Below are 20231 nucleotides of genomic sequence, written 5' to 3'. Positions count from 1 at the left end.
GCTGTGGGAAGAGATAGACATTGCCGGCAGGAAAAAGCACAGGGAACACAAAGGGCCGCCTCTTGGTGTGGGTGGGGGAGTTTTATTAATTATATTTCCTTTAGAGCCCTAACAACAACATGTCAGTAATCTACACATTCTGTACTTAATTGACGTTAATGATTTGGCCGGTTCCTGGTCGTCGCCCGCGAGCCTCCCCACGCCGTGAGAATCCCGGCCATCTTGCGTTCCTCCAGCCCTGCAGCGCAGCCCCAATTAAGTCAATAAGCGGGAGCAGCTCAGCAGCCCCCGCGCTATCTTCACAGCCCCTTTCCCAGCCAGGTCCCACCCAGACATCTTCCAGCCCACTCTCTGCATCCCTGAAGGAGTACACGACCCCCAGCGCAGCCCTGCACAAAGGGATGCATTCATGCTCCCCCCACGCCCCAGAAAGAGGAACACCCAGCACACATGGCTCCCCCGGCCACAGTGGGCAGAGACGGAGGTGGAAGAGGTCCGTCCGATTCCCCTCTGACACCAACAGCTGGGGGAGAGTCAGGGATTTCTCTCATGCTCATGAGCAACAGCTGCCAGAACACACACAGCCATCCCAAACCCAGCGTCCGATGCGCCTGCAGCTGCCCTCGAGGTGATGACCTATCTGTAAGCAAGCAGCAAAGTCAGATGCACAATTATAAGTGGTGAATTGATGCCTCTCAAAACTATTCCCCGCCTGGGTTGCTCTGGTATCTCTACCCTTGGTGCCAGCCAGCAGTGTGTCCCGGACTCCCGTGATTTACCTTCTCGAGTTGAACCTTTCCGTTTCGTCAGTCCCAGGAATCGGCGTTTCTGTTCAGGCAGGCTGCTGAGGAGCAAAGTCCACTTGGCAGCAGGAGGACCCAAACCCGCTGCAGCTGCCAGCACACCCCAGCCCTGTTGCTACCGGCAAACAGCCCTCGGAAACCACAGGAGAAACTACCGTAGTTAGAGTTCAAGAGCACATGCAAGTTACAGCAATGACAAACCCAGTTTTTTCTGGGCAGACATGCAATGGCTTCTTGGTACCTTCAACCAATGCATTTCTTGCATCATCCCAGTGCGATGGTACATACAGAAGTCAAGCAAATTTCTTCGTGAGCACCAGACTAACAGACCTGCTCTTGTGCATGGCATTTCTTCCCTCCTTGGAGCTATTCTTACCGTCTACTCAGTCCCCCTCAATGCCAGGTGTACATCACAGCTGCCAGTGCTACACCCCTGATTCCTCATTCTCCTCTTCCCTCTTGTTTCCCACCTTTTGTCCTGCCAGCACGGAGCCCCCACTGACTCTTGTCCAGGGGTCTGGCCAAGCACAGAGCATGGTTGCTGAGCCTGTGCCTCTCCTTCACATGAAGGATCAGCAGCCTGTCTGACTCCTTTTTCTTCTTACCTATATTAACAGAAGTCAGATCTTTTTGAAGTTGTCCGATGGAGGAAGCCAACAGACAGGGAAAGGGGGGAGGGGAACCACTCCACAAAAAAAAACCCCATGAGTCCAGTTTTGATAGGAAATCAGGCTAAAAAATAAAAAATTAGCACAGTCACTGCAAGACAATACCATCCTCTATTAGCAGGTTTCCGGACCAGCCATCCAGCCGGAGCACCTCTCCCACTCCCAGCAGAACAAGGTGGCCCAGGCAGCAAAACATTCAACAAATTGTTCTGTTGCCACTTTTCAGGGGAAAACATTTGCTTAAAAACAGTCAGATGAATTTGGAGTGATCTATAGGGCACTTTGTTATGTTAATGACTGTTACCAACTGTCTCTTCTTTATATTAAAGTGTTGACTCATTGTCGGTTGGGGCGAGACAGGACAGCTTGCTTGTGCCTTGCAGTCCTTTTGCACTCACCCTAACTACTCATGTGAAGACACTTTAATATGAAGAGACACTGTCTGTGGCCATTATTAATCTCCAGACTGAAGCCCAGAATACTAATAAAACCATGCAGGATAAAAAAATTAGAACATTTTTCTTTGATCTCACGAGCCTGTGGCTGACAACCAGACTTCCCAAACCAAGATTTAAAAATGTTTTCACTTGCCCTCTATTGTGCCAAAACAACATCATCATTCTGGCATAGGTAAGAGGGGATGCCTCCTGCGAGCCCAGAGGCATCAGCTTTACAAACATCAGACAGCAACATTTTGCAGATCTGGCTGAGATGAGAGAGCAACTTGTTAATTCTCAGACCGACCTTAAACCAAAGTGTAACAACCAAACCTCACTGTGAGCTGTACAGTCCAAATATTACATTGACATCTGGTAAATACTTCGAAGATGAATGTTGGGGTGGGAAAAAAAGTTATCTTTTAATTCTTGTGAATAATTCTTAACATACAGAAAAACTGGGCTGAGGCACTGAACTGCAGAGGCTGGCATCTTGGTAGAGTACCCCCCTCAAAAAATCCAAGTACCTTACACAGAATTATAAAATAAAGCACCATATTACTCTTTTCTGTCTGATGCTGTTACTCTGGGATTCAATCCAAGAATGCTCAAACCATTTATCCTAGTTACACGCAGAGCATGCAATAGGTAAGTTCATGTAACTAGAGTCTGAACACAATAACCTGGCAAATCACAGCTGTCCCTACTTCTTCTTTTGCTTTGCAGGGCCGGGGGAGGAATCTCAAACCCTTTCCTACACAGCTTTACTACATCTTTACTGTCATTGCAGTGAATGCCTAATTTCCAGCCAAGCTACTTATTTTTAGTTCTACGTGAGGACTCTTCCATCCATATTTAAGAAAAATAGTGACGATCCTAGATCCAGAGCGTAGCAGTGTGTGCTGCCTGTTCATGCTAACCAGCGGCAGTCTCACCCTCTCAGCTTTAGTGGATTTTGCATCACCGTGCATGGCCGTTTCTTTCTGAAAGCTCACATCTGCACACAAGTTACTTTGGACCCCTGACCCTACTGAAAATAAAACAATCTGCCTCCAATGGAAGAAAATACAACATACCAAGATATGCTTTTAGTACCAGGAAAATCATGTCTGTGGCATGGCCTTTAGCTGCATGATTTTCCAGAAAACTTTTAGGCTTGTTGCTTTTCTTTGTCAGGAAAATTGTTTAGCTCATGATTAAACCCAGTATCATTTCAGTTTCAAAGACTTTTACTGTATACAGTTTGTAAAAAACCAAACTTTGATCCTTTGATTTTGCCTTTATAGCTTAAAAGTCCATTCCCAGTATCATTTCAGTTTCAAAGACTTTTACTGTAGTTTGTTTGTAAAAAACCAAACTTTGATCCTTTGATTTTGCCTTTATAGCTTAACCATTAACATATGTGGCTGAATACTTTTTTTTTTTAAAAACGAAGTGAAGACCAACTGCAACATTGCCAGAAAGACATTAAGTGCATTTAGATTTAGAGAACCGTTTCCCCACCACAGCCACTGTCTGTAAATGCACTAGCTCCTCCTCTTTCCAATGCTCATGGAAATTTAAGAAAACAACTAAACCCTTATTTCTCTAGCCAAGCCCAAGTCAGAAATGTAACATTTGAGACATAATACATCACAGGAAAACATGCTGATAAAGGAAATACTTCCCCCTCAAACAAAGAGATCTTGTTGAGCGACTGCAGGCTCCTCTCCATCCCAGGAGCAGAGGCTAGTGCGGATGTCTTGGGAGTACAGGCACCAGTTGGTAGAAGTAAGGCCTTGGTCTCAATGCCAAGGAGTAGGGGATTTTCACCCCCCTTACATGTCAATAGCAGTCTCTTCAGTTCAAACAAACAGATATTCAACTGAAATGCCGGGGAAGAGGAAGAACAGGTCTACCCAGCCAGGGTCAACTGGCAAAAGGAAGGTTAAGGTGAGGCTCTGCGCATCATTTTTCCTTATATCGCAGGCGATCACGTATCCTAAGCCAAACAGAAATAGACCTTTCATATTTTTCCTCCTTGAATATTATTGCAGCCCTGCTGAAACATCAAAAATCAGTACATTATAAAATATACTAGTTACATGAGAGCATGGTCAGCTCGGGAAAACAAAACCAGTTTGCAAATAGATACACAGTTCCAACAGGCAGTCTGCTCCTCTGAATTGCCAGCAGCTGTAGGAGCAAAGCCCCCTGCAATCAGAAAAGTTTTCCTTCCTTCCTTTATAGCCATTTGATCTAATTTGCCCCCAAACATGCCAGTCTGCAGAGTTTTGAAAACCCTGGTTTTATTCAGTCTGCAAAGAGTACTTCATTTCTTTTTATAATCTCAAATTCACCATAAACAAAATAAAAAGCTTCACATACAAACTTACCCTTTTGGGCTTCGCTTGAACCGATTATTTCAAGAGACAGAAAGGAGACAGATTACATAGTATTGCAATATTCTGCACTAAATTCAATGTGTGATTAAGTATAAGTTGTGTCAGTAGCGGACAATTCGAAACTTGAGAGAAACAGGTTTTATACTTTAAAGGTAAGAAGTAATGTGACTTTTTTGCAGGTAGCACAGCTGAAAGAGCCCATCGCCAAAATACTTATTGTTCAACAACCCAAGCCAAGTGACTTTTTTGCTGGAGTCTTACCTTCAAAGCACAGAAGTTTCACAAATTGGCTAGAAACCAAGTGCTGTAATGGCAAGAAATGGACATTAAAGTCTTTTCCACATTTGTATATAGTCATCACCTCCTGCCATCTCACAGACACCAATAAAAAAAAAACCTCTTAGTTACTCCACCTTGACTGCCCGCCCCACCCTCGGGAGGTTTGCACCCTGCGGCACAGGCGATGCCGGCAGGGGTAAGGGCAGGAGAAGAGGAAGGAAGAGCCATGCTGCTTCCTGCCACAGGCATCACACAACGGGGCTGCACCCCCTATTTACGTGCCTAGTCTGAGCAGGAGATCTCCAGAGAGATTACAAAAGCCCAGGTCAAGCTGATCTCAACCTTGGCAGCAAGGAGGAGCTGTGCTTAATCCCCAACAAATTCAAGGCTAGACAGAGTCTGGGATAACCCGTATTATTTCACAGTATATGCTAGCATCTCCCTTTTTTCGAGGGGAGAGGGTTGTGGGGGAGGAAGGTTTGCAAGATGAGGGTATGAGTAATCTGATGCTTTAAAAGCATGTTGTTAAATACCTAGAGGAAGCACATTCCCAAAATAAGAGAAGATTTATGCCAACAAACAAGGTAAAGTAGGTCCATCCAGTGTCGACCTGTGTACTTGCCAATTCCCCTGCCTCAGTATACATTTACCCCTGACTATTTCCTAACACACTTTACCTAACCTTGCAGTGCCCTGACTGGGTGTTACTCCCATTGAAGTCTGGAGGAAAGCCACTTGTAGCCTTTAGCAATTCCCAAACTGAAGTTCAGGTGCCCTGATGCCACCCCCCCCCCCGAGAGGTGATGCTGCAGTAAGCCTTACACGCTTGCACCAAGGTCCAAGTTCACAGCCTAGTCTAAGGAAGAACATTTCACCCAGCTGCCTGAATTCAGGCTGCTACTGCTGTGAGACAAGCCAGCTGCGCTGTACATGAAGGAAACAGCACCCAGGAATTGAGAGAAACTCGAGCCAGGCTATAAGAGCTTACAGGGCCTGCAGCTCCCGTGGGATGCCTGGCTGAGTATTTGTGCAAGCACTCCACTGAACTTGCGCCAGCTGCTTACCTCCACCTCATGCAAGCAGGGATGTAATAAAACCCCTCATGCCGTAATCCCTGAGAACCAAGAGGAGATGCTGACCTGAGACCTAGAAACTGATAGCCACTGGCAGACCATCCTACTGCTTGATGGGATACAAGCTATGCAGAACTATTTCTATGAACTACTGTTAGGTAATTACAGCGTTTTCAGCAGCTTAGCATCTGGCAGACTCACAGCGCAGACCTCTGCATCTTCATCCTTCCTGCTCACCAGCGCTCCTCCTCCTCAACCCCAGCTCACAACTGCAGCCTCAACTCACTCATTTGGGTCTATTTCCTTCAATACAGTCACAGCTACCACCAACTTTCAATTTTATAGTAGCAGTAATGGAAAGTTAGCACTGGATTAATTTCTCTTGTTCAAAGTTTCTCTGATGCCCGCAGCTGTCAGACCAAGGTGCGGTTTTGATACATAGTTATGACAAACCTTTTGGGAGGAGGGAGATAATCATATGCCACCTGGGTTACTGCAGAATTCAATTTACTTTGCAGCATGCTTTATGCTGGTCTGTAGCTATTAAATGAAGAGACAGTTTCCAGCGGAGGAGCGCGCAGCAATGCACAGCTGAACTGCTTTCTTGGCACTCCCCAAGGCCTTCAAGCCCCCCACACTCCTGCACCAGGAACAGCAGCCTTATGCATTGCCCCGGGGTCATCCTCCCCTGTGGAGCCCTCTCCCCACCTCTCAGGGTAGCATGCTTAAAGTCAGAGACAGCTTGCAGGAACATATTATTTGATATTAGCTCATCTTTGTTGCACAAACTTCAGCCCACTTCAAAACACACTAAACCTTTTTCTCTTATCTGGTCAGGCAGAACTGTCCACTCACTTCCACCCGCCTGCCATGAATCTGTCTCCAGGTTGATCCGGGACCGGAGAAAATTTAGGAGAATTGGATCCTCAGGCAAAGAAATATGGAGGGAACTCCCTCTTGGTTTTGTTTTGGGGTTTTTTGTTTGCTTTGTTAGTTTTGTTGTGTTTTGTTTTTTTAATAGGGACAACTATCTTCCTTAAAATTAGTTGCACCGTTCCTCCCTAAAATGGTTTTCAGCCTGTGGCAACTAGTGCATAATTTTTTCAAGCTACCCTAGAAAGACAGCACACTCAGACAGACATAAGTATCCACAGGTGTCGCAAGACAACCAGAAACAAAGATTCCTAAAGCATGAGATAAAGATGAGAAAGTAAGAAAACAGCTCTTAAGGTAGGTCACCCCTGCTGGAAAGTACCACATCTCTGGCGCGTGACTGCTTTCCTACCTGGGAAGCTGCAAAGCCGTGATCTCCACGCTCCGCAGACTGCTTCCCATCGAAATAAAGCAGGTTGACCTTTCAGGAAGGGCGGGGGGGAGGGGGAGTTATAAAATTAGTAGGATTACCATCTAAAGCAGAGATCCCATTTCGAAAGAGGCCTGTTATCTGAATAGTTTCCTTCATAGATAAATATGTATCTCTCAGATACAAGTTTCCCACAGAGCCAAGAACATATGGAACACCTGCATTCACTCTTGAATAGGTATTAACCAGAGTTATATTTAGCTTAAACTGAAAGTTAGAGTTAATCATATCTGTAATGTAATTACAGAATATTTTCGTGAACAGTTGAAAGTCAAAGAAAATGCAATCCCCATTTATAAGCAGCCAGTTACAGTTTAAATAGGATTTATTTTTTTTTTTTAGAAACAGATGAAACACATACTAAGCACTGAGAAGTAAAGTAACAGCAAAAGGACTAGCACTGAAGCTTGGCTGGTGATTTAGGAATTAAGCCTAGAGACTACCTTTCAAGAGGGTTATTGTTCCCCTCCCCCACCCCGATTTTGTGTTCTAAATTTAAGGACAAAGTACCAAATGAGTCTTGACCATTCCTCCAATGTTACAAACTTTTTCAATAAAAAACCCAACATTCCTTTGTCTAGGATATGTAGTTCTCCAAGAAATTAAAACCTCTCTGAACTGGCACCAGCAAACTTCTTCAGCTAACGTTTACACTTGTTTTGTTAGCACAGAACTTAGAACCATTCATTGCATGGGGAAAAAAAAAAAAGCCAGCAGCACCAAGTGATTTGCTTACTATTAGTTACCATAGGCATTTTTATTACGTTAAAGCTTTAACATTTATCAGAATACTGGGTCAGGGAAGAGCAAAAGGGAGAATAACTTAAAAAAAAAATAATAGAAAGCAGCCTTGCTGGGAACTGATGTTTAGAAAAATTAACCAACAGCAGAGCAGGAGCTTCCTGAAATATAAGTGTTGTAGCGTTTAAGTTATCTACAGGAGGACATGATGAATCCTGGTAGTCTCACAAGTTTTCAGTGTCGTTGAACAGTCCTTCAAAGTGAGAAAAAGATGAGAAAAAGAAGCAAACATTTTTTACATTTATTTCTCTATTTCCCTTTTCTCCGGAATCATGACTTTCCAGAAAACATCTTACTATGACTTCTCAGACCTTGCGAAGGTCAACAAGGACAACTCTTCCTGTAAAAAGACACACACCATTCCAGGATTCAGTTTTGCACAGAAGACAATTAGTCAAAGACTATGCCAAAATCCCAAAGTTTCAATGATTATGTTTTAAGAAAGGGTAGGCTTTTCCTACTGATCACTTCTTGCTATTAAGCATAATCATCCAGACAGTCTGATTCAAGAATTTCCCAATACACTGATTGTTCGAAAGTGTTGTGGAAGGATTCCCCATATACTTGTCATGTTTATTATCCCCTCCCTAGCCACCTGCATCTGGCTAAGGGAAATCCAAGTAGCCCAACATGACAATTTTATTAGTATCCAAAAAGGAACTTTTAACTGATAAGCCGCCAGTAGTGGTAAATAAATAAAGCGATAGTTACTGCATTATTCATCCCCAACTCCCACACTACTAGTGGTCACAGTCTGAAAAACCTTAGCTGACCATACTTAAAAGAAAAATTGGAATATACATAAAACCAGCTGTCTTAGACAGCATTTTTATTAAAAGTGGATACACAGAGACATAGCAGCATTTACAATAAAGAGTTTTTTAAAAGGCATCAAGTTGTAAGCCAACCATTTGAAAAAGAGGCTTTGAAATGTTGTCTTCCACAGCACTTTTTGCCCATTTGTCAACAGGGGACAGTAAGACTGCAGATTATCCAAAGGACAAACAGGCACAGTAACTAATCAAGCCCTTTTTCTGAACAGCTGGTCACATCAAGCATCACCCTCCGTAGCAGCATTTGGAGCACTCTTCGGTGTTCTTTTAAGTGGCTGGTGTACTTGATCCATTTCTTTAAAATATTTTAATGTTCAATAAAAATATTTCAAATAGAAAAATTCTTCTGTCATGAAAAAAGTAAGGTTTCCTTTTCAGATTCCATAAAAGCTTATGAACTTCACTGGCAGCATTTCCATAATGGAGCAGGAGTTAGAACCAGCAGAACAGGCACTTCAGCAAAATTGTCTGTCAACAGTTTCTATAGTCATATTGGCTTCAGTCCAGAAGACTGTTTCTTACTACTTTGTGGTGGTGTAAGGACACCAGTGGGGAAAGGTGAAGTCCTATTTTGCTCAGCCAATATGGCTTGTTTTGCTTGAGCTTTGTCCTGAAAGCACAGGAAAGGGAGAACAAAAAAAAAAAATCTTTACTTTGGTATATCTATGCAACAGATCAATATAATTCAGTGTTTTATAACTTGACAGATTGCTAATCTGGAAACGTGTATCTGTATCTAACCCCCCTAACAGTAACTGATAAATCATGCAATACACAGTAGTTAGTGAATACAAACCCCAAGAGATCAGTACTACCTTTTGGAATCTGATGATCAGCATTATAGTACTTGTATCTTCAAGAAAGCAAAATTCAGAAGCAACTGAAGAGGAAGAGCTTTAACTTCTACTACAATTAAATATCCTAAAGCGAAAAGAGAACCCCAATACCTTAGATTAACTACAATTTGTTGGACAAGATTTTGATCCTCTGCAAGTTTCTCATGCTAAAAACCACTCTTGCTCAACTTCTTGTCAACCACCACTGTCACATAACAGTGCCACAAGATCAGTCTCAAGTGATCAGTCTTTATTTTCTCTTTTTCATCAGACAAGGTTGCATTACCTGTATTTCCTATAGAGAAAGGTCTAACTTGCTATATTTGAAGCATCCCAAAGGGTAGAAATACGCTTCTGATTTCTGGGGTAATTATTTGCCATTTGAGATGAGAGGCTTAAGTCAAAATCACCTTTTTAAACTAAATACCGAACAAGTCAGTCCCAAGACAAGTCTCTGTCCCAAGAATTTTGGAACTGGAGTACAACCTCATGCCTTTTATCATCTGAATACGCTCAGTCTCAATCTGACAATGCTTCACTTAAGTTTACTGTATGTTCTAACCAAAGAAGAAACAAGATTTAGGAGATTTTACAGACAGATTTTTACTTCGTTAGGCACATACATACCAGCAAATCCAAGCTGTTTATGTGCGTCTGTATATTGTGCAAGTCTTCAGGAGCTATACCTCTAAAGTATTTCAGTTTGGAGCTTCCTACTTCCCTTATAGCCATCGCAAATGGAACCATCCATTTTACACATTCCTCTATCTCACACCATTCATAACCTGGGAGACAAGACATATGTTTATCTGCCTGAATGAAGACTTAATGATTGTAAACACATTAGACTTAGTTTATAAATGCCAATACCTGAAACTTTCTGCATCAGCTCAGATGAGGAGAAATGATACAAAGCAGAAGCTGCAAGTACTCCGTATGTATATTCCAAGCAGCCAATATCCAGCACACAGAGATCCAAGAGCTACAAGACAACAGATGTTTAATAAGTCTATCACAAGAACACTTTTTTCCAGGTGAAAGAGCATTTGAAGGAAGAAATCAGTCTTACCTCTGCTATTTGTACAAATATTTGCTGTGGATATTGTGGCAGCAATACCTCATAAAGCTCATTTAAATACGCAACTTGCATGTAAATGTTTAGCCATGATACAACTGTCAGTGGATTTAAGTTCCAATTAAGAGCCTGAAAGATTAGACATGCACAAGACCTGAGTATTAATAAAGAGTTCCTAACTTAAACCATGCAACTTTATTTACTCCAGATCAGAAGCTGTAATTCCAGTTGGTCAAGGCATCTTTGAAACATGAAATCTAATCCTCTCCTGTACCTCCTCCTGCTGATAGGGTGGGGGAATGATTCATTTTGTTAATACATACATACTGGTGGATGCTTTAAATCACTTGTTACCTAAAGAACACTGTGTTCTAATTAAAAAGAGAAACTGTGCCTCTTAGCAGCACATAAGATTAACTGAGGCTCTCTGCTTTTAGTCTGATTATGCTATACGTTTTTAAAAATTAAAGTAGAACTAATTCCACTTTGAAATATTACCTTCATAATGATCAATTCCATACTGAGGATTTCATCTTCCGTACAAGCTCCATCTGTAACATAGGCAAACTGGTGCAACTTTGGTGGATAAATTTCCTGAAAGATAGGGGATTAAGTATTTAATTTGTGGAGTAAGTTGTAACTAGTCTCATGTGCTTAGGGAGAACAAAAAAAAAAGAAAAAAAAGAACAACCCACCACTACTTCAGCATTTCAAAACAGAGGGGAAAAAAGAAAAAAGAACCAACCCCCCATTGTAACTTACGGTGTTCTCCTCTGCCTTTAATATACACAGATTTCTTGTTCAACCTTCCTGATCATAGCCTTCACCTTTCACTTTTGATGGATCAGTACAACATGCATTATGTTTGACTACAGCATGACCGAGACAGTATCATAATTGACATCAAGATTTTTTTATACATCCTAAAGAAAAGGCCTTTTATCCCTTGCTTGAGAAGAACAGATTGAAGAATAATAGCCCTCTTAAAAAACAAACAGTAAGAACTTAAAAGCACTATGTATTTTAATAGTTCAATTTGTTCCAGTAAATAAAGAATAGCTCAGACTATCATCCAGTAGGTACTCCACTAACAATAGAATTGCAATAAGTGGTCTCTGTATACAGCAGCCAGCCAAAAACTCATTTAGCAACCGCAATTAAAAACTTTAGATTTATTCTAACACTGAAAAGACTATCCTTTTAAGATTAGAGACATATACTGTGATGTTAGCTAGTCTTAAAAAAAAAATTAGGAGGAATTTTGAAAAGAAAAGGATTTTACACTGAAAAGACTATCCTTTTAAGATTAGAGACATATACTGTGATGTTAGCTAGTCTTAAAAAAAAAATTAGGAGGAATTTTGAAAAGAAAAAAGGATTTTTTCTTCTGTCTCCCAGCTGAAAAGTCATAGCAAAAAATACTCCATAAAGCCTGCCAAAATGCATCTAGTGTACAATAAGTATGCTGTCTGTCCATTCACATTTTTATGTTTAAGTAAAGCTGGAGATACTTACCTCTAGCTTTGCTGCTATGAATAAAGAAGAGATACCAATAAGCTGCAATAGTGTTTTTACAACATTCTGTTGTGTTGCCATAAACCGATCAAAGAAATCTTGTGCTAAATAAAAAGTTTCTCTGTGAAGCTTGTAGACTTCACAAACCCCTGGAGAGACATCAGGTATCACAAAGGTCAAGAACAGTGTTAGAGTCAAAAACAGATGCTACAGGTGTATTAAAACAAAAAGCAAGAGCTAGACATAAAATTCATATTGGCTTTCTGCTTCACTGCTATTGTGAAGTAACATGTTAACTAAGAGCATGAGTTAAGCAGTTTCCTTTGACACAAGATGACTGCCACTACAGTAACTGCCCCCCGCCAAAAAGAAAAGATCAGAGTGAAAACCCTTTTAGGAAATGCAAGCACATGTTCTAACAATGTCAGAACATCAGTTCCTCATTTTTGCGAAGATGCATCATTCCAACACCTCAAAAGAGAAAATTCTCACAAATACTTTAGAATTAAGAACAGAGACTATGCCACTGAGTCATAGGTGGCATAGTCATAGACTCACATACAGACAGAAGAGTTGTAGTAAATTCTACATGCCAATAAGAGAGAGTTTGAGAGATGCATCTGGTCTCAGCCACCACACCTTCCTTTTTACAGTGACTTTCATAATTACAATTCATTTGTGCAGCTTTTATCTGCAGTGTGACCTTAAAAAGCTTACAACACAGAGCTTTAGGGACAAATCGATTATTATCCATTATCGATCTAAATGAATATCAGAATATATTGTCAGTTTGTATACCATCAACTCAATCCATTATATATTTTTTTTTAAGTTTAGTGCTATTAATTAACAAACTAAGATGAAGACGAGTGTCTAGTCCTAAATGGGTTACGCAAAGATCATGAAATGTACTCATGACAGTTATTAGTACACTTCAACAAAAGCACACTTGAAATAATCACAAGCATGGAAAAGCTTACCTCCATTAGCCAGTCTAGAAGGATTGTTCTCATTTTAGGTTGCAGGAGAGGGTGCCTTTGCATATAAAGTTTATCCCTCACATATGTCTCTTCTTTGTTTATCATGTTTTTCCATACATCTTCTCTGTTTGCCCAGCTAAGACAGATCAATATGCTTAGTCTTGAATCATAACACAAAAGGAAGGCAGACAAGCAGCAGCAAAATGGCACGCTTACCCTAGAACTGGTAATGGTGAAGCTCTAGTTGGAACAACACTTAGATGTATAAAGTGAGAGTAATCAACACCAACTGGATCATCATCTTTATCTGGAGTAGGAATCAGCATATGGGCATTTTTGTGAACATTATTCCAGGATGGCTGTTAAATGAAGTACAAGATTTTACACTGTGCCTTTTAAAATAATAATTTTAGCTGTAAATAGAAGACAAGACATTGGCAAGAAACTATGACAGAAACTATGATTACCTCTTTAAGCTGCACAGAATCATAGAATCGTTGAGATGGGAAGGGACCTCTGTAGGTCATTTCATCCAACACCCCTGCTCAAGCAGGGCCACCAAGAGCCAGTGGCCCAGGAATATGACCGGATGGCTTTTGAGTATCTCTAAGGATGGAGGCTCCACAACCTCTCTGGGCAACATGTGCCAGCGCTCGGTCACCCTCACACTAAAAAAAAGTGTTTCCTGATGTTCACAGGGAACCTCCTGTGCTTCAGTTTGTGTCCATCTCCTCTTGTCCCATCACTGGGCATCACTGAAAAGAGCCTGGCTCCATCTTCTTCACATCCTCCCTTCAGGTATTTATATACATTGATAGGATCTCCCTGAGCCTTCTTTTCTCCAGGCTAAACAGTCCCAGCTCCCTCAGCCTTTCCTTATAGGATTGATGCTCTGGTCCCTTTATCACCTTAGTGGACCTTTGCTGGACTCTTTCCAGTATGTTCAGGTCTCTCTTGTACTGGGGAGCCCAGAACTGGACACAGTACTCCAGGTGTGGCCTCACCAGTGCTGAGTAGAGAGGTGTTGCTTATTTTCATAGCAGAGAAACCTTGCAGCGAAAGCTGAAGAACATTTACCCTGTTCTCCTTCTGAAGGGCCACAACTGTTTCATGGAAGAATATCCAAGTCAGAATCTCCTATTGTCATGTTACATTTTGTTTTTACCAAAAATATTTTGCATGAAAGCAAGATGCTTGCCTTCAGGTAAAGAATAAGCAGACAGAACTTTAAAACCCAATTTGTGATTATAATTATACAAATACAAGGTCAGGATTTCTGGTAAGGAATATGTAGATGCAACGCCTGAAGTCATAGTTCTATACAAAGCAACCTTGACAATGGACACAGCAAAATAGTAGTTTATAGAATTTTTCTTACTCATTCAACTTGCAGTGCTAGGATGAAAGAAACAAAGCACTTATGATCCAATTGTTTTCAGAATAAAGCAAGTACATGTCAAGTAATTACCACTAAAGTATCAAGTTGACCATTTCATATACAGAATTTTGCCAAGGTCTGCAAACATCAGACATCTGACATTTCACCCATCACATCCTTTTACTTTATTTGGACCAGAACTTAAGTTTGGGTTTACTTTTCTCCTGGCTAACTCTGTTAAACAAGATCTTGGTGTAGACTTCACACAGTTCCCCAGGAAAATACTACTTGTTTTATTTTGCAGTAGAATACAAAGCCAGCCCCATGTCATCATGCCTAAGCAAATTAAAATTTGGCATTTCTGCCTAACAGTGAAGTCAGCCATCTTCCTGCAAACTGATCTGTTCTCTGCAGCACTAAAAGGACAGAACTCCCTAACAAGACTCCTAATGTGCTTCCAAAAAAAAAATAATCAGAAGAATCATTAGGTGCTAACAAGTAAAATGCTTTACATGAAATTTTGCCTCTTGTAAAGAAGCTTCCACACCTGATATTTGCCCTGTCCTTGCTACAACTGACATCACTTTCCAACAAAATGGCTACCTCTTAGCACCAGCTTCAGAAACAGAAACCACTGACTTGATGAAACAAAAAGCACATTTCGCAGTTCACTCGCAGCTAAGACTGCTTTGTACTTTGAGTTACTGACACACAGGTGGGTATTTTTTCTTCTTGGAGTTCTACTTGCAAATCTAGCATAGCTACATACCCAGCCATGCCACAATTTAATTTGGGTGGGGGAAGGCAAAAAGAGGGAATACTATCTTTATCTTAAAAATTACAGATTCCTTATGAACTGAAAGTTTGAATAAAAGCGTCGCATCAGCATTGCTTTAAGTTAATTTTTGTCCTCCCTCAAAACTAGACTTTAGTCACACTTTGTCCTCCAAACTGCACAGCAAGCCCAGCTGCCAACAGCCTTTGGAGAAGTGCTGCCTTATCAGTTAATCAGCAAACCAACAGAAAAGCGGTAGATTATATAATATCTATTTAAAGGTGCCTACTAGACCAGCAGCTTCTGAAGGACAAGGGATCTGCTCCACAGAGTTCTCAACCAAAGCAGATACCTCACATACTACATGGCAGCAACAACGACAATTGATTTAGGAGATTTCACCACCCCCAATCTTCTATAAGGAAACATAAATCAAGGGTCAAGAGCCTCTTCGGTGTTTTGAGAAGTGAAAACAAAGTTTTTGACTAGATAACGTCGCTCACCAAAACGGCTGGGGAAAAGATGCAAGCAACAGAAAAATCATATAGCTTAGCTAGAGGCAAGAAGGAAACAAATGCATAGGGTCCTCAAAAGCAAGAAACTGCTGGGAAAGGAGACGGGAGTCTGAATTAGCGTAAGTGAGGGAACACCATAGCTCTGGCATGGATTTTGGTTGAAGGAATGAGCTTATTAATCAGACTCTTGAGTCTTTAAAGCAGATTTAGCAAGACGTTCAACCAAAACTAAGAAACAATATCAAGAAACTGCATTACATCACACTAACTGTAAGGAAATAGGAGCCACCACTGGAAAAAGAAACAGTTTAAGGTGGGGAGGGTGTGAGGAGACCATGAAGAACTTCCTTTGGGCTTGCACAGAGCCAACCCGAAAGCAGGGGCTGCCAAAAAGCGACAGATGTTACAGAGAATCTGTGCAGCCTAATGGAGGAAATCCTACAGCCCTGGGCTTACTTCTGAGGCAAATAGGAGCTGAAGTAGGATGCGAGCCAAAAATCAGTGGGGAAAACTGCCTCTTGAAATCTATATAGAGCCCAGCAAGAAGTCTTGGTGATGCCCACAGTAATATTCCAGATACAGGAATAGGAACAGTTGATCAGAGATACAGATCTATATCTCAGACCTGAGAACTAGATACAGATTGGAGAAATTGAACTGAGGACATGAGAAGGCTTGTTAGGAGAAGGAGCACCAAGGGCAGAAGGTAGATGACCAAAGAGGTCCATCAGAGCAGTCAAGCCCATACAGCTCCAAACAAAGAAAACCCAGGAGTTCAAAGGTTGGAGTTTCTTTAAAGCTCAAATGTTCCCACACCTCAGTTTTCTGCAGCACGTCATCATTCACTGATATATCAAACATTCATTTAAACGGATCTTTTGGACATCCTTCAGGCATATAGGCCAGACACAAAATGGAGCAGGTAGCGACTGTTGGGGTTATCAGTTACAGGCAGAACCTTCAGTGAAGCAGCCACACCTAAGAATACAAGCTGCTGAGACACTTGTGCATCTCAACATGAGCTGTGAGCCACCAGAACAAGCTTCCACAGACCCAGGGCAAGAAGGGCAGCAGGAAAGCAGAGGAAGAGGGTGACCCAGAACTGCATTCAAACAGCAAAGTCAGAGGATTTTCAGCATGGAAATTGAAGGCAGAGGAACAGGAGGGGGATATAGGCCTGTTTGTCTCGCCCTAAAAAGCAGCACCTCGTAACAGAGACACATTGATATGAACTACTAGACTGCAGCCTTAGTTTGCCCACCAAAAATAGCAAGACTTATAATTCTAGCCATTCTTCACTCACAGGATGCATTAGTTTGAAGTATAGGGTTTTTCTTTGCCATCAGAAAGAGATTCCAGAATTAATAAATAGGAGAGAGAAGAGCAACTCACATTATTAAGTTGTTCCAATTCTTTCTGAATAGCATAGGAGCTTCTACTACTTTTAATTTTCTAAAGAGTCTGAATATTGTCCTGCCCTAGATTTGGGCCAAGTCAAGCTCTCAACCTGGATATAGTTTACATTCTTTATCTGTTTGTCTGAAGACTTTAGTAAGTTGTTTTTTGGGGTTTCTGTTTTGTTTTTTAAATTGGATCTTCCAAAGATAACCTAGACTAGTTAAAAACTTTTTGGAGGATATTTTCAAACCAGTTAGGTGGAACATTTTGACAACAGTAAGACCGGATTCTGGAAAAATGTCCAGTGAGAAATTGACCAAAACTATTTCCTGAGAGTTTACTCCATCTTCTTTTCACCTGAAAACATTAGTTAGTTTCATCTAAAGAAACTAACTTCTAGATTCAGTTCTCCACTCTAGATGGAGGTGGCCATGTAATTTGTATCACAATTGCACAGATGACTATCTAGTTAGATGAATTTTGTTTTACACGGAGCCTTGGAAGTGTATCCATCCACAGAAAGCAGCCAGAATTAATATGAGAATTGCTAGCAGAATTACAGCAGTGCCAGTTCTCTAAAAATCAAACACAGAATTTATGCAATATTCTGCTGTCACAAACCTGATGATATAGTCACCCTTTCATCACATAAAGGGTAACAGCATCCTAATTAAGAACTCAGGCCTTATGTTCAACAGAAGCAAACTAATGAATTGACTATGAAGATGCTGTAAAGTGGGATGTGACTATGATATTTTGCCTTGTGCATAAACTAGTGTCAGTAAACAATTTATTTAATGTAGAAGTCATGTGGTATAGGCTGCAGTGGATTTATAGCTACTTGCATTTTAGAATTGTTGTGCCTCAACAGACTAACTATCTCACTGGCTATCATACAAGCCTGCTATACTGCTGCTGGAACCGTAAACGTATTCTCATTAGTGGCCTGTGGCAATTTATATCAGAGAATAGCTTGTGTCACACCATAGACTGAAGAGCTGCTGCTGTGCAGCCAAATGTTAGCTTTTTTAAACAGATCTGTAACAATCTGGCTACTTTGTCACAACAAATAACCTTCTCTATGTACGGACAGCTACACAGGTACCCGTTTTATTTATGGTTTACGGAATCAAAGGGCCAAATCCCACCAGTATCCTAAGCTTAACTTGAAAAATTGCCAAGTAAATATTTTGGATGCCTACTGCCTAAATTATCTAAATTTTAACTTACCTATCATTCCTGAAGTAACACTGAATGGCTACCAGGCCAGGAACACAAACAAGAACAAAAAATTGGAAATCTTTATCTAATTTCAAAGTTGAAGGTCAATGTATGCAAAATATATTTCAAGTTTCTTTCCACTGTCTTTCTGGAAGAAGGTAAAATTGGGTCCCTGTTGAGGGTTTTTTAATAATACCTCACTATTATGCAATAAACATGCACAAGAAGCCCTTGCTCAGCTCAAACAGGATGAATCTTTTGGTGAAGGAGAGCTGTGGTGAAGGACAGGCAGCTCTTCCTTGTCAGAAGTGAGAAATTAGTTTAATATACTGCACAAAAGAAAGACAGAAGGGAAGGAGAGATCCCCTCATTAAATGCTCACCATTTGAGCCCTGCTTAATATGTTGACTGATAACTAGTATACGCAGTTGCAACAAGCAGAGGCCATTCCAAACAATGATGCCCATCTGTTATGGTAGCACTTTAGTCTTGGAACTTCCAGCTGCCACTTCTGGTTAGATGTGCCACATTATGCATAGCCTTGCGTACCAAATGAGAACGGTCTGTACTCCCTGATCATGACTTTTGCAGCTGAAGTATCACCCTGCATGTGCATTAACAGGCTGAAGTCCTAGTGGCAGTGACTGAACAAGCACGTGTGAGTGTGTGCAGAAAAAAAAAAAAGGCGGGGGGAATAAACCTCTTTCAGAAAACAGGCTACTCTCTGTTTTATTTAGAGCATCATGCTTTCAATATCATCTACCAACATAGCATCCAATATAGACACCAATAGCATCTCAGGTTCAAAGATTATAGGAAGGACACTAAGGGAGCAAGGACATTACTGAAGTTAGTTTTGACTTCGTAACTCAGATCATTCTAAATGTCTTACTGAGAAAACTGGCAATGGTCACTACTAACCTCCACTGCAGGCCTGATTTCCACAGCTAAGTGACTTTACAGAAATTATCTCTTTGTTCTGCAGAGAAATGAAGCCTATTTTACCACCACATTAGCATCTAGTATAAACTTCAAAGTTCTAATCAGGAACCTCGTACTCTGTCAGTCTGATAATGACTTGTCAATAGGAATGGAGCTGATGGTGGAAGGAATGGGGGAATCTCTCCTCTCTCCCAGGTGATACGTAAGTAGAGACATAACTGCAAAGAGAATCATCTTAAAAGATGATTCTGTTCGTATGCTTAAGTGTCTCGTGCTTTGGCCTGCAAGGTACAGCACATAAGCACATGACTGCACTCTTGCAACTCTCTAGAGAAGTCAATGCAGAGTCCCTCCGTGTAGGCCTAAATGCATATTAAGGCTTTCGTAAGGTGCACCCTTGTAATCCCAGGACAGTTGGATATACTGAATTATTAACATAATGTTTTAGACCAACACACGCCTCATCTCTTGCAAAGACTCCAAAGCAACCTGTATGACTTGAAGCGCTTTGCACTCTTCTCAGCCAGGGTTGATAGTCTCCCTCGCCCATTGCTATACAGCATCTGGTAGCTGTGTATCTGTTGTACCATGTTCGCAATAATAATGAAGTACTGCAAAATAATAATAGGGTTAAGTAAGATTACAGGAGTATGACCTAAAGCCAAATTGGTTACCTGGTTTTCATACTGCTTTTTTCTAGTCATCTCCATTTTAGCAATTTCTTCATCAGGATCCTGTAAGAACTACAAAAAGCAAGATATAATTTCAGGAGTACAAGCTGCGGGACAAGCGACCGTTGGCCGCTGTGACGTGCACCTGGTCCCTCGGGATCTCAGCCCCGCAGCAGACCACCGCCCACCCAACACCCAGACCACCACATGGCCCCCAGGCACCCAACAAAAGGAGGGGAGGGCCCGGAGGCCAAGCCCGGCGGCGGGGCAGGCGCTGGCCTGCG

The 20231-nt window shown here is 41.4% G+C and overlaps 1 protein-coding gene across 1 annotated transcript in view; it reads right to left on the bottom strand.

Moving 5' to 3' along the window:
• Nucleotides 1–8612: 8612 nt before the first annotated feature.
• The window catches only part of CCNE1 (cyclin E1), a 13236-nt gene continuing 1617 nt past the window's right edge, over nt 8613–20231 (bottom strand). The window contains exons 2-10 of the mRNA XM_009281048.2: nt 19951–20019; nt 13264–13406; nt 13048–13183; nt 12068–12214; nt 11051–11146; nt 10547–10681; nt 10348–10459; nt 10105–10262; nt 8613–9251 (exon numbers count right to left, since the gene is read on the bottom strand). Coding sequence (XP_009279323.2) covers nt 9129–9251; nt 10105–10262; nt 10348–10459; nt 10547–10681; nt 11051–11146; nt 12068–12214; nt 13048–13183; nt 13264–13406; nt 19951–20019 — 1119 coding nt within the window. The 3' untranslated portion in view covers nt 8613–9128. The remainder of the gene's footprint in view (nt 9252–10104; nt 10263–10347; nt 10460–10546; nt 10682–11050; nt 11147–12067; nt 12215–13047; nt 13184–13263; nt 13407–19950; nt 20020–20231) is intronic.

The sequence above is a fragment of the Aptenodytes forsteri genome, unplaced genomic scaffold, assembly GCF_000699145.1.
Source record: "Aptenodytes forsteri isolate BGI_AS27 unplaced genomic scaffold, ASM69914v1 Scaffold356, whole genome shotgun sequence".
Taxonomy (NCBI): domain Eukaryota; kingdom Metazoa; phylum Chordata; class Aves; order Sphenisciformes; family Spheniscidae; genus Aptenodytes; species Aptenodytes forsteri.
The sequence above is the reverse complement of the archived record's forward strand: the minus strand, read 5'-3'. Positions and strand labels throughout refer to the sequence as shown.